The 14,374-nt window shown below is 55.5% G+C and overlaps 3 protein-coding genes across 3 annotated transcripts in view; 2 read left to right on the forward strand and 1 right to left on the reverse strand.

Annotated features, from left to right (window-relative positions):
- The window catches only part of LOC100226816 (uncharacterized), a 1,189,242-nt gene that overhangs the window by 455,617 nt on the left and 719,251 nt on the right, over window positions 1-14,374 (reverse strand). The gene's annotated exons all lie outside the window — the stretch shown is intronic.
- On the forward strand, window positions 1,376-2,759 carry LOC140680890 (uncharacterized). Its single transcript, XM_072919789.1, has one exon. The coding sequence runs from the start codon at window positions 1,466-1,468 to the stop codon at window positions 2,288-2,290; it is 825 nt and encodes a 274-aa protein (XP_072775890.1). The 5' UTR covers window positions 1,376-1,465; the 3' UTR covers window positions 2,291-2,759.
- The window catches only part of LOC121469068 (uncharacterized), a 662,903-nt gene continuing 652,484 nt past the window's right edge, over window positions 3,956-14,374 (forward strand). Inside the window, exons 1-2 of the mRNA XM_072919760.1 lie at window positions 3,956-4,249; window positions 6,668-8,026. Coding sequence (XP_072775861.1) covers window positions 6,682-8,026 — 1,345 coding nt within the window. The 5' untranslated portion in view covers window positions 3,956-4,249; window positions 6,668-6,681. The remainder of the gene's footprint in view (window positions 4,250-6,667; window positions 8,027-14,374) is intronic.

Genomic DNA, 14,374 nt, shown 5'->3' on the forward strand with positions numbered 1-14,374 from the left:
GTCTCCCTCGGGGTGACTGCAGTCTGCCCTGGCATGGGCCCAGCTGCTCCCAGTATGATTCCAGTACAATCCCAGTACAAACCAGTCCTTCCCAGTGCTGCCACTCCTGGCATCCCCGAGCCCTCTGTGCGTTCCCCCCTCCTGATCTCCTGAGAGGAGCCCCAAGGGCCGGCAGTGCCGAGGCAGGGTCCCCAGGCAGCCCCAGTTTGGATGTGCAGCCCCCAGTTTCCCCAGTTTGCCTCTCCTTTGGCCCGGGCCGGGTTCCCCCTGGAACAGCGGCTGGGAGCAGCCGAGAGCCCCGCGCTGCCCATCCCGACCTGTCCTGGCTCCATCCCCGCTCCTGCCGCGGGCTGCCGGGGCTGCGGGAACGGGAACCGAGGGTGTCGCTGCTCCTGGGGGAGGAGGAGGAGGGAGGGAAGGGCAGGGATGAAGGAGGAGCGGGAGGTGGGGATGGGGAGGAGGAGGAGGGGGTATGGAAGGGGAGGGATGGAAGAGGAGAAGGAGGTGGGGATAGCGAGGGGCAGGAGGAGGAGGAGGAGGAGGGGGGATGGAAGGGAAGGGATAAAGGAGGACAGGCAGGAGGGGACGGGACACAGGAGGAGGAGGAGGAGCGATGGAAGATGAGGGATGAGGGAGCAGAAGGCGGTGGGGTTAGAGAGCAGGAGGAGGGGGAAGGAAGGGGAGGGAGGGAAGGGTAGGGATGGAGGAGGAGCGGGAGGTGGGCTTAGGGAGGAGGAGGGGGGGGATGGAAGAGGAGGGGCGGCAGGAAGAGGAGGGACAAAGCGGATGGAGCAGAGCAGAGAGAAGCGCGCGGTCAGCCCTGCCTGAATTCGCAGCCCCCACCTGTGGGATCATCGCCCCCCATCCCGCAGGTGAGCGGGGAGGGGGAGCTCGGGCCAGATCTCCTGGGGGGTGCCTGGGTTGGGTTTTTTGGGGAGATGTTTGGAGAAGGAAGAACTGCGAAGCTGAGCGGAAAAGGCCCCTTGGGGGGACTCCTTGGAGCCCCGGCAGCCCAGAGCAGGGAAGAAGGGGAGAAGGGAGCCCGGGAGCCCAAACAGCCCCGGCACCCCTGAATGGGGAGAGCCAAGAGGGGGGAGCTTTCGGGATTGCTGGGACTCCCGGCAGCCTGGGGAGGGCGGGCAGCGAGGAGAAGGGGGACCCCCAATCCAAGCGTGACCCCAGCAGCTGGGACAGGGGGGAGCCCCGAACAGCAAAGGGGAGGGAGCAGGGACGGGGAACTCCCGGGAGGCTTTTTCAGGGCTGGATCTCGGTGTTTGGGAGGTTTTTATGGAGCCCAGGAGGGCAGGGACTTCTAGAGATGGACTGGGACAGAGGGAGCTTCAAACTCTGTGTGCTCATCCCTTGTTTTCCCCAAACCAGGATTTCCCATTCCCAGCCCCTGGGAGGCTGCGAGGAAGAGGAAGAGCCTCTCCTTGTCCTTCCTCCCCCAGGGCAGGAGCTGAGGATGGAGAGCAGGGAGGACAAATCCCCGCGGCAGAACCTGGTGGAAGAGGCCGTTTTGAGCGGCTCCACGGCACAGGAACCCGACGGGGAGGAAAAGCCCCGGAGATCCCGCACGAGGAGGGGCTGCAAACGCAGATCGCGGGGATCTGAGGGGGAAAGACCCACCCTGGGCCGGGGAGGCGGCCGGAGATGGAGCCAGAGCTCGGAGCTGGGGGTCCCTGAGCAGCTCCATGATGGGGAGAAGCCCCACAAGTGCTCGGAGTGTGGGAAGGGCTTCAGGTGGAGGTCTGACCTGATCAAGCACCAGAGGACCCACACTGGGGAGAGACCCTACGAGTGTTCCAAGTGTGGGAAGAGGTTTCAGACCAGCTCCTGTCTCCTCAAGCACTATCGAGTTCACAGGGAGGAGAGGCCCTTCTGCTGCCCTGTCTGTGGGAAGGGATTCAGGCTCAACTCCACCCTCATCCAGCACTGGCGCATCCACACTGGTGAGAGGCCCTACGAGTGTGGGGAGTGTGGGAAGAGCTTCAACCGGAGCTCCAGCCTGATCACGCACCAGAGGATCCACACTGGGGAGAGGCCCTACGAGTGTTCTGAGTGTGGGAAGAGGTTTCAGACCAGCTCCTGTCTCCTCAAGCACTATCGAGTTCACACAGAGGAGAGGCCCTTCTGCTGCCCTGTCTGTGGGAAGGGATTCAGGAAGAACTCCCACCTCACCACGCACCGGCGCATCCACACTGGGGAGAGGCCCTACGAGTGTGGGGAGTGTGGGAAGAGATTCTCAAGTAACTCTCACTTGACCCGACACCAAGGGAGGCACCGGTAAGGGAAGCCCTGCGAGTGCCCCGAGTGCGAGAAGAGCTAAACTCCATCCCCCACTGGAGGACCCACATTGGGCACAGCCCTGGTGACCCACATTCCCTGTGATCCAGGTTGGGAACACACCTGGCTGCTTCTCCTTTTATGTTGACCTGCATGTTTTTCTCTTCTCAATCTCTCTGCTCTCCAAAAGCCAAGAGGGATCGCTCTTTCACCTCAAAACCACTCAAATCCCACTGAAAACAACTGAATTTTAACCCACAGAGCCTTAATCCCACCTCAAATTGCTTGTTGCCACCACAAAAAAAAAACTTCAATCCCACACCAAACACTCTTGATTCCACAGCTGCCAGGGTGAGATGGGTTTGGGAGGAGACTGGGAGAAGTGGGATCCCAGTTTGGAGCGGTGAGATGGGGATTGTGTGGGGCTGGGTGGCTGGGATGTATTTGATAGCAAATAAAACTTTCAGATTTACTGATTTCTTTGCCGTTCATCTCCAGTCCCTGGCAGTTCTGTTTGCAGAGCGCCGCCTCACAGAGCGTCCCCTCACAGTTCCGCCCTTCGCCTGAGCCGCCCCTTTCCCCTCACGGTCCCGCCCTTTCCTCGCCCCTTTCCCCTCACGGTCCCGCCCTTTCCTCGCCCCTTTCCCCTCACGGTTCGCCCTTCAGGAGCGGGGATTGTGTGGGGCACTATGGTGTCTGTACAAAGCCAGTACAGTCCCATTCGATCCCAGTATGGTTCCAGTATGATCCCAGTATGATACCAGTACAGTCCCAGTCACTCCCAGTAGGATCCCAGTAGGATTCCGGTAGAGCCCAGTCCCTGCCAGCGCTGCCGGGGAAGAGGAGGAGGAGGGATGAAGGCGGAGCAGGAGGAGGAGGAGGAGGGGGGATGGAAGAGGAGAAGGAGGTGGGGACGGGACACAGGAGGAGGAGGAGGAGCGATGGAAGATGAGGGATGAGGCAGCAGAAGGCGGTGGGGTTAGAGAGCAGCTCTCCAGCACTGGGGATGGCTGCTGCAGATCACAACATGCAGGATCTTAGTGCTCCTCAGTGTTTCCTAGATCCCAGTTCGGAGCAGGCTGGATGGTATTCAGGAAGAGGAAAGGAAAAAAAACAGTCCAGGGAAAAAATTGGACTGCTTAGGTAACCTAACTAGGAAGCAAAGGCAAAAGCAGCAGCAAGCAAAGCAAGCCAGGGCAGCGGGCAGCGGACACACAGACACGGGGACACACAGACACGGGGACACACGGACACGGGACACACATACACGGGGACACACGGACACGGGACACACGGACACGGGGACACACAGACACGGGGACACACGGACACGGGACACACAGACACAGGACACACGGACACGGGGGCACACGGACACGGAGCTGCCAGCTCTCCTGCCTCCGGCTGCAGATGCCCGAGTGCCTTGGCACAGGCCTTTGCTGCCACAAGCCCTGTCCCAGGCAGGAAGCGCCATCTGGTGTCCTCCTGCCCGTGCTTTGCTGGCTGGATTGCTGAGGGCTCCCAGGTGCCTCTGGATGGGGCTCCTCTGGAGCTCCTGTGGGGCCGTTCCCAGCCGTTTCCAGATGTTCTCAGATGTTCTCAGATGTTCTCCAGATGTTCCCCGCCACACCGCCGTAAAGCAAACCGGGCCTGCCTCTTCGCGACACCCTCACCTCGCCACACCGCCGTAAAGCGAGCCGCGCGGCGCGACAACATGGCGCCGCGCCGTTTGCCTCGGTGTATCCCGGCATGCCCCGCGCCCGCCACAGCCGCCGCCATTCCCGGCAGCCCCCGCGCCGCCCTCCGCAGCCGCCGCCGCCGCCGCCGCCGCTCCGGTGGGTGCCGGGATCGGGGAAAGGGGGAGCGGATCCCGCCGGGATCACCGGGATCAGCGCCGGGATCCGCCCCGAGCTCCGCTGCCGCCCGCAGGTCCCGCAGCGCGCCGCGCCCAGCTGAGGAAATGGTGAGGGAACGGCTCCTTTCCCCCCCCCCACCCCACCCCCCCGCGGGTGGGAATGGAACCGGCCCGGAGCGAGCCCCGCCCCCCCCCGCGGGTGGGAATGGAACCGGCCCGGAGCGAGCCCCGCCCCCCCCGCGGGTGGGAATGGAACCGGCCCGGAGCGAGCCCCGCCCCCCCCCCGCGGGTGGGAATGGAACCGGCCCGGAGCGAGCCCCGCCCCCCCCGCGGGTGGGAATGGAACCGGCCCGGAGCGAGCCCCGCCCCCCCCCCCCCCCCGGAGCTCCCAGTTCCTCCCAGTTCAAACCAGTAACGCCCCAGTATGGCCCCAGTTCATCCCAGTGAGCCCAAATCCCCTCCCAGTCCATCCCAGTAACGTTCCAGTAACTCCCAGTTCATCCCAGTAACCTCCCGGTTCCCTCCCAGTAACTCCCAGCTTGCTCAGTTCCCATTCCCAGTCCCTCCCAGTGCAATCCCAGTCCCTCCCAGTTTGCCCAGTTTGGCTTCCCAGTCTCTCCCAGTTTGCTCAGTTTGGCTTCCCAGTCCTTCCCAGTTCATCCCAGTATGGCCCCAGTCCATCCCAGTAACTCCCAGTCCATCCCAGTCCATCCCAATCCCCTACCAGTAACCCCAAACCCCAAACCAGTAACTCCCAGTTCATCCCAGTCCATCCCAATCCCCTCCCAGTAACGCTAAAACCCAAACCAGTAACTCCCAGTTCATCCAAGTAACCCCAAACCCCATTCCCAGTTCATCCCAGTCCCTCCCAGTCCCACCCAGTTCATCCCAGTGCAAACCAGTAATGTCCCAGTCCATCCCAGTACCTCCCAATCCCCTCCCAGTAACCCCAAACCCCAAACCAGTAACCTCCCAGTCCATCCCAGTTCATCCCAGTACTAACCAGTTCCATCCCATTCCCTCCCAGTATGATCCCAGTATGGTGTCAGCACAAAAGCAGCCCAGTCCCAGTCCCTCCCAGTATGATCCCAGTATGGTGTCAGGACAAAGCCAGCACAGTCCCAGTCCCTCCCAGTATGATTCCAGCAGAGCCCAGTCCCTCCCAGTGCTGCCACTCCTGGCATCCCCGAGCCCTCTGTGCGTTCCCCCCTCCTGATCTCCTGAGAGGAGCCCCAAGGGCCGGCAGTGCCCAGGCAGGGTCCCCAGGCAGCCCCAGTTTGGATGTGCAGCCCCCAGTTTCCCCAGTTTGCCTCTCCTTTGGCCCAGGCCGGGTTCCCCCCTGGAACAGCGGCTGGGAGCAGCCGAGAGCCCCGCGCTGCGTATCCCGACCTGTCCCGGCTCCATCCCCGCTCCTGCCGCGGGCTGCCGGGGCTGCGGGAACAGGAACCGAGGGTGTCGCTGCTGCTGGGGGAGGAGGAGGAGGGAGGGAAGGGCAGGGATGAAGGAGGAGCGGGAGGTGGGGATGGGGAGGAGGAGGAGGAGGGGGTATGGAAGGGGAGGGATGGAAGAGGAGAAGGAGGTGGGGATAGCGAGGGGCAGGAGGAGGAGGAGGAGGAGGGGGGATGGAAGGGAAGGGATAAAGGAGGACAGGCAGGAGGGGACGGGACACAGGAGGAGGAGGAGCGATGGAAGATGAGGGATGAGGGAGCAGAAGGCGGTGGGGTTAGAGAGCAGTAGGAGGGGGAAGGAAGAGCAGGGATGGAGGAGGAGCGGGAGGTGGGCTTAGGGAGGAGGAAGAGGAGGAGGAGGAGGGATGGAAGAGGAGGGGCGGCAGGAAGAGGAAGAGGAGGGACAAAGCGGATGGAGCAGAGCAGAGAAAATCACGCGGTCGAGCCCTGCCTGAATTCGCAGCCTCCACCTGTGGGATCATCGCCCCCCATCCCGCAGGTGAGCGGGGAGGGGGAGCTCGGGCCAGGTCTCCTGGGGGGTGCCTGGGTTGGGTTTTTTGGGGAGATGTTTGGAGAAGGAAGAACTGCGAAGCGGAGCGGAAAAGGCCCCTTGGGGGGACTCCTTGGAGCCCCGGCAGCCCAGAGCAGGGAAGAGGGGGAGAAGGGAGCCCGGGAGCCCAAACAGCCCCGGCACCCCTGAATGGGGAGAGCCAAGAGGGGGGAGCTTTTAGGATTGCTGGGACTCCGGGCAGCCTGGGGAGGGCGGGCAGCAAGGAGAAGGGGGACCCCCAATCCAAGCGTGACCCCAGCAGCTGGGACAGGGGGGAGCCCCGAACAGCAAAGGGGAGGGAGCAGGGACGGGGAACTCCTGGGAGGCTTTTTCAGGGCTGGATCTCGGTGTTTGGGAGGTTTTTATGGAGCCCAGGAGGGCAGGGACTTCTAGGGATGGACTGGGACAGAGGGAACTTCAAACTCTGTGTGCTCATCCCTTGTTTTCCCCAAACCAGGATTTCCCATTCCCAGCCCCTGGGAGGCTGCGAGGAAGAGGAAGAGCCTCTCCTTGTCCTTCCTTCCCCAGAGCAGGAGCTGAGGATGGAGAGCAGGGAGGACAAATCCCCGCAGCAGAACCTGGTGGAAGAGGCCGTTTTGAGCGGCTCCACAGCACAGGAACCCGACGGGGAGGAAAAGCCCCGGAGATCCCGCACAAGGAGGAGCTGCAAACGCAGATCACGGGGATCTGAGGGGGAAAGACCCACCCTGGGCCAGGGAGGCGGCCGGAGATGGAGCCAGAGCTCGGAGCTGGGGGTCCCTGAGCAGCTCCATGATGGGGAGAAGCCCCACAAGTGCTCCGAGTGTGGGAAGAGCTTCAGGAGGAGATCCGAACTGATCGTGCACCAGAGGACCCACAGTGGGGAGAAACCCTACGAGTGTGGGGAGTGTGGGAAGAGGTTTCAGACCAGCTCCCGTGTCCTCCTGCACTATCGGGTTCACACAGAGGAGAGGCCCTTCCGCTGCCCCGACTGCGGGAAGGGCTTCAAGTACAACTCGGTCCTCATCACGCACCGGCGCATCCACACAGGGGAGAGGCCCTACAGGTGTTCTGAGTGTGGGAAGGGGTTTCAGACCAGCTCCCATCTCCTCAAGCACTATCGGGTTCACACAGAGGAGAGGCGCTTCCGCTGCCCCGACTGCGGGAAGGGATTCAGGAAGAACTCCCACCTCATCACGCACCGGCGCATCCACACCGGGGAGAGGCCCTACGAGTGTGGGGAGTGTGGGAAGAGCTTCAGCCGGGGCTCCAACCTGATCATGCACCAGAGGACCCACACCGGGGAGAGACCCTACGAGTGTTCTGAGTGTGGGAAGGGATTCAGGGACAACGCCACTCTCATCCAGCATCGCCGCATCCACACTGGGGAGAGGCCCTACGAGTGTGGGGAGTGTGGGAAGAGCTTCAGACACAGGTCTTGCCTGATCAAGCACCAGAGGATCCACACTGGGGAGAGGCCCTACGAGTGTTCCAGGTGTGGGAAGGGGTTTCAGACCAGCTCCTGTCTCCTCCAGCACTATCGGGTTCACACGGAGGAGAGGCCCTTCTGCTGCCCCGACTGCGGGAAGGGATTCAGGCAGAACTACCACCTCCTCAGGCACCAGCGCATCCACACTGGTGAGAGGCCCTACGAGTGTGGGGAGTGTGGGAAGAGCTTCAGCCAGAGCTCCCACCTGATCATGCACCAGAGGATCCACACTGGGGAGAGGCCCTACGAGTGTTCCAAGTGTGGGAAGGGGTTTCAGACCAGCTCCTGTCTCCTCCAGCACTATCGGAGTCACACGGAGGAGAGGCCCTTCTGCTGCCCCGACTGCGGGAAGGGATTCAGGCTCAACTCCACCCTCATCCAGCATCGCCGCATCCACACTGGGGAGAGGCCCTATGAGTGTGGGGAGTGTGGGAAGAGATTCTCAAGGAACTCTCACTTGACCCGACACCAAGGGAGGCACCGGTAAGGGAAGCCCTGCGAGTGCCCCGAGTGCGAGAAGAGCTAAACTCCATCCCCCACTGGAGGACCCACATTGGGTACAGCCCTGGTGACCCACATTCCCTGTCATCCATGTTGGGAACACACCTGGCTGCTTCTCCTTTAGTGTTGACCTTTATGTTTTTCTCTTCTCAATCTCTTTGCGCTCCAAAAGCCAAGAGGGATGGATGTTTAACCTTAAAACCACTCACATCCCACTGAAAACAAATGAATTTTAACCCACAGAGGCTCAATCCCTCTTCAAATTGCTTGTTCCCACCTCAAAAAAACCCAATCCCACACCAAACTCACTCGAATCCACAGCTGCCAGGGTGAGATGGGTTTGGGAGGAGATCGGGAGAAGTGGGATCCCAACTTGGAGCGGTGGGATGAGGATTGTGTGGGGCTGGGTGGCTGGGATGTATTTGATAGCAAATAAAACTTTCAGACTTACTGATTTCTTTGCCGTTCATTCCCAGTCTGTGGCAGTTCTGTTTTTCAGGGCACCACCTTCTCAGCTGATTGTGTTTGTGTCCTCCTTTCCCTCCCACCTCTCTTTGCCTGCTCTGTTTCTCTCTCCGTGTCTCCCTTGAGCCAGGGACCTCCAAAGACCCTCCCCCAATTTAATTTCCTCAGGGACCACCAAAGATCCTTCCCTGATTTAATTGAATCCTCCTCTAATTTAATTTCCCCTTCTGCCCCCAATGACCCACCCCTGATTTTTTAATTATTTTATTTCCCAATCATTATTTTAATTCTTAGTTCAAGAGCTGAAGTTATGGAGGCCAGCAGTGAAATGTCTCTGTAGGATTTTGCTCCACTTGGCTTTCAGCCCCTTCTCAAGAGCTCTGCCTTCGAGGGCAAAGGGAATGTCTTTTCCTGGCTGGGAGCTGAAATTCCAGACCTCTGGAATGTGTGCAGGGCCATATAGACTGGGGTCAACCAGAGATTGGGATCAAATATGCACTGAGATCCTGTGGTCTAGGATCAACTAAGGACTGGGATAAATTAGGGACTGGGGCCCTACAGACTGGAATGAACTGAACTGGGATCAAATACGGACAAGGATCAAATATGGACTGGGATCCTATGGACTGGTATCAACAAGGGACTCGGATAAAATAGGGACTGGGATCCTACAGACTGGGATCAAATTGGGACTGAGATCATATGGACTTGGATCAACTGGAGACCTGGATCAACTATGGACTGTGTTCAAATAGAGACTGGGATCTGATGTGGATTGGGATCCTATGGACTGGGATCAAATATAGACTGGGATAAAATTGGGACTGGGGTCAGATATTGAATGGGATCATATGGCCTGGGATCATATGTATTGGGGAAGCTCAAATAGGAAAGCCTTATAAATATGACTGCCTGGCAAAAGGTTTAGAAAATACAGAGACTGAGATGGTAACAAGTTGTGACATACCAAACCGTAGTTACTCGAAAAGTAGAACACAATTGTACAGCCAGGATGAAGACAATCCCCTCTTCTTGTTGAACAATGCCCTTACCTACAGGTGGGTCCGAGGGTCAAATGGACTGTTGGATCTCACCCCAATGTATGGTTCATCCCACACTTGAAACCCTCCCCTGAAGCATCAGGAGTCTGTGACCCCATTGGCCTGAGTCTTGTTCCAGCTCACCTTGAAGTCCCTGACAAGGAGTCCCTGAGGAGCCAGACGCTCTCTTGGAACTTCTGTTCTCTTGGAACTGCCCCTCTCCTGGAACATCCTCTTGGGATCCTCTCTTATCTCCCTCTACCCCTTGCCTCTCCCTTCCCCCACGCCCTCAGGCCTGCTATGGGTCAGGTCTGGTGACTCCAAGCAGGGCCTTTCACCCTCTCTAATAAACCAGATATTCTAAGGGCAGCCTTCAGAGATCTCTCGTCTCCATCCACCCAAAGCGTCCTGGAGTCCAGCGTCCTCGCAGTATGGACTGGGATCAACTAGGGACTGGGATCAAATACAAACTGGGATCAAATATAGTCTGGGATAAAATGGGGACGGGGATCAACTAGGGACTGGGATCCACTAGGGACTGGGATCAAATATGGACTGGGATCAAAGAGGGACTGGGATAAAATAGGGACTGGGATCAAATATAGTCTGGGATAAAAGATGGACTGGGATCTGTTGCAGCATTTTTGAGAGAAAGAGGACATGAGTTATGAAATTTGAGCTACTCCAGTCTAGGCCTCAGATTTAGGCCTGGTGAGGCCTTCAAGCCTCTGACGCAGTTAGAAATTCAGAGTTTTTGGTGCAGATAGAAATAATCTTAAGGTGTGATGGGGACCACTGGGTTGTTTGGGTGTGAATTAGTATAGGTTTTATAGTGTAAGGTGTAGGCCGTTTTAAGGAAAAGGTAAACAATATTAGTTTGGCAATCAGAGTGTCTTTGTTTTTGTAAACTATGTGGAAGCTTATATAAACTACCACCTTATCTTGAATAAAGGGAGAACGCTTGATTAACCACATTGGTTCAGACCTGCGTTTGTCTTGTCCAGCTTTCCATGTTTCTGAGATTCCCTGGCTTTTAGTGGTGCCCGACCAGGGACTCAGGAGGCTCCAAAAAGGCTGCCAAATTACTTTTAGAGTAACGGGCAGTCGAGTTTGAGTCGCGCGACGAAAATTCAGGTCCAAATCACCTCATGGTGACGGGGCCGGGATCCTAAATTCACTTTTTGTGAACGGGGATCAAGTGGAAACGGAGCAGAAGACTCCTAACTCCGAATTGGGCCATTTTCCCAATGGGAGAAAAAGACTCTTCGCATTGTTGTTTGTTTGCGAGAGTCCGTTGGAGCAGTGGGAAGACCTCGGCGTTCACAAGGGACCCGAACGGCGGGTGTGGACGTGGCCGGGGCCAGAAAGCTGGAGCGGGGGTGCCGCCTTGCCGAAGAAAAGCGAGAGCGAAGCAAACCGCGGAAGTTGGAGGTAAGCCGCGGAGAGAGAGAAAGGGTGAAAGTTCACCATGGATGGGGATCTGCAGGCTTCAGTGCGGCTTCTCTTTCATATTCTCTCAAAGAGAGCTGAAAAAGTTAAAGAAGCCGATTTAGAACAGTTGGTCCTTTGGGCAAGAAGCAAAGGCAAGCTGCAAAAGCCTTCGCTGATTTTTAGTGAAACCGAATGGCAAGAGTTGGGGCAGCTGCTTTGGGACGCAGTCATAGAGGGCGGAAAAGACAAGAAAACACTATTGGAGCTCGGAGGCGTTTGGAAAAAGGTTTTACATACCTTACAGAGCATGGCCACGGAGAAAAAAGCAGCAGAAGCTGCAATTCAGGCATTTGAGCAATCCACATCAGAACAGACAGAAGCTCAAAAGCTATCTCGGGTTGAAAAATTTTTTAATGTTTGTAATATGCGGCCAGTGCGAGGGCAGAAAGCTCCAGTCAGTCCCTCTGTCAGAGATTTTGTCGCTCGTTGGGAGGAAAGCGCAGAGCCAGGCGGCACAGGGCCGGCCGACACGGGATAAAACGGACGCATGGCCGCGCCCGGAGCGGAACTGTGCTCGCAAGCAGCAGATGTTAACAGCTCGGCGGTCCCGCGGAGTGAGGCAAACCAGGAAGTGGCCCTCCCGGGTCCCTCAGGAGGCGGGGAGACACCTGAGGAGGCAGGCGGAGTTGGTGACGAAACAGGGCTGAGTCAGGAGGAGGAACTCGGGGGCGGAGACCAGGGCAGAGAAGGGAGCGAGGCGGCGCTGGCCCCTCGCCCCCCCGCAGCGGCAGCGGCGGCGGCTGCCACCGGTGCGTGCAAACGCAGAGGAGCGGCTCGCCGGTACCCGGCGGCGACGGCGGCGGCAGCCAGCAACCTGGCGCGGTTTGGAGGGGCTGGGCACCCCAATGCTAGCGGAGTGGCAGAAGCAGCCACCCAAACAACACCAGAGCAGAGCCCTGAAAATGCCAGTTCCCACTCCACCACGGTAGCTCTATGCTGCCCCCTCCCACCGAGTTCAGATTCTGACGACTCAGAGCCAGACCTTTCTGTTGTTAATTGCAGCAGGGACAAGCGATCACAGAACAAGATACAAAGACCAAATATGTTACAGAAAAAAAAAATAGCCCGCCTTGCCACCCTCTCAAATCGTCAGGCTCAACCAGTGGAACCTTCCACTGGCCAGCAATTGGCATTGCCAGCAGTTTTAAAAAATCCATTGCAGTCGCAATGGGCATCAGTTGTGAAGGATGCTCTTTTAGACGGCGACTGGAAGGCTGTCAGCTCCCTGGCTTGTCCTGTTATAGTGTCTAATGGGAATGCCATCTGGGAGCCCCATGACTGGAAAATCCTACAATCAGCTAAGCAGACAGTCACCACTTATGGGATCAGATCAGAAGCAGCCAGGAACATCATTCAGTATATATTCACAGCAGATGTGCTTTGTCCTGGTGATTCATCTAACATTGCATCCCTGCTCCTGACCCCTTCCCAATTTCTCATATTTGAAAGGGAATGGAAGCGGTTGGCAATTGAAGAGGCCAACAAACACACAAATGTGGGGGACCCCTTTTATGGAGTCCAGCCAGATATGCTGACTGGGCAGGGACCATATGCAACCAATCAGATACAACTTACCTTTCCCGTTGAAATGCATCAACTGTCACAGCAATTGGCCCATCAAGCTTTGCTTTTGGTACCAGACAAGAAAAAGTCAGCATCCTATGCCACCATAAAGCAAGGAGCCACTGAACCATTTGGACAATTTATTGATAGGCTGTCAGCTGCTTTGCAGGACGCACCTGACGTGCCACCAGATGTTCAGGAACATTTATTCCGATCCCTTGCTTTTGAAAATGCTAACCCACACACAAGAACCATCTTAGCAACCCTTCCTCAAAGCTGTCCAGTCAATGAGATGCTTGTCAGAGCCACACGCGCAGAACAGAGCAACCAAGCTGCAGCATTCACCGCAACCATCCAGGATGCAATTCAACAACAAGGACACATCATTGCAGCTGCTTTATCAAGCAACAATACAAGGAGACAGAAGACGTAATGAAAAAGTATAGCAATACTGAGTGTTTTCCAAGATACCAAGAAGGATGGACATTATGCAAATCAAAGTTATTTCAAATACAATGTGGATGAAAATTACTGTAAAAAAAAAAAGAGAGAAATGTTAATAATGATTTAATTGCCAAAAATGTCTTTGAAAACAAAGATTTGAGAAAAGTCAGTCAGATGGAATGTTGGCATTGAGTTCACAATTTCTGTTTTTGAGTTTTTATAGATAATAATATAAGTGATTACGATTTTTGAGTTTTATAGATAATAAGATAAATGATAATTGTCAAGTTTTTGTAGGTAATGAAAAGTAATGATTGTTACTAATGTTATATGAATGCTTTGAAAAGTTTGTTTTAAACTATTTTAAACATTTCTTGTTGATAAGCTGATCATATAATCTAAGTTGTCTGATTTTTGTGATAAGAATTATTATTAAGATGTTAAGATATTGAGGTGTTGTTTTAATATTTACAGTCAGTTTTTAAAGCCAGGGAACCTCAGGAAAACGGGAAACTGGACAAGACAAACGCACATCCAATCAATATGATTAATGCAACGTTCTCCGTTTATTCAAAATCAGGCGGTAGTTTATATAAGCTTCTATATAGTTTACAGAAACAAAGACACTCTGATTGGTAGGCTAACATTGTTTACCTTTTCCTTAAAACAGCCTACACTGTACACCATAAAACCTATACTAGTTCACACCCCGTGGTCCCCACAGTACCTTAAGACTATTTTCTATCTGCGCCACAACTCTGAATTTCTAACTGCGTCAGAGGCCTGAAGGCCCCACCAGGCCTCAATCTGAGGCCTAGCCTGGAGTAGCTCAACTTTCACAATTCATGCCCTCTTTCTCTCAAAAATGCTGCAACAATTCCCTCTTTTTCTTTTGAGCTACTCAGGCTGGAGTGAAGGTGCAATGAACTAATTTTTGCCCACACTGTAAAAAACACGGTATAACAATTTAAATAACTATAAAGATTAAAAAAAATGCAATACCCTTTGACCCAGCTAACATGAAAGAAACAATCTTAATTTTAAACATAAACTATAACTTCTAATAAACTAACTTCTGATAAATCTAACTTCACACTTATGATATTTCAACTTATTTTCTCTGAACTCTACAAAATTAATTTTCATCGGAACAGGATTCATCACGGGATGTTCCAGGCGAACTGTTGTCGTTCACGTTGTTATCACTGCGGGTTGATATCTTTTTCATCTATTTTTAAAATTCTGTTTCTGCCTTTTCGTATC

The sequence above is a fragment of the Taeniopygia guttata genome, chromosome 30, assembly GCF_048771995.1.
Source record: "Taeniopygia guttata chromosome 30, bTaeGut7.mat, whole genome shotgun sequence".
Classification (NCBI taxonomy): Eukaryota; Metazoa; Chordata; class Aves; order Passeriformes; family Estrildidae; genus Taeniopygia; species Taeniopygia guttata.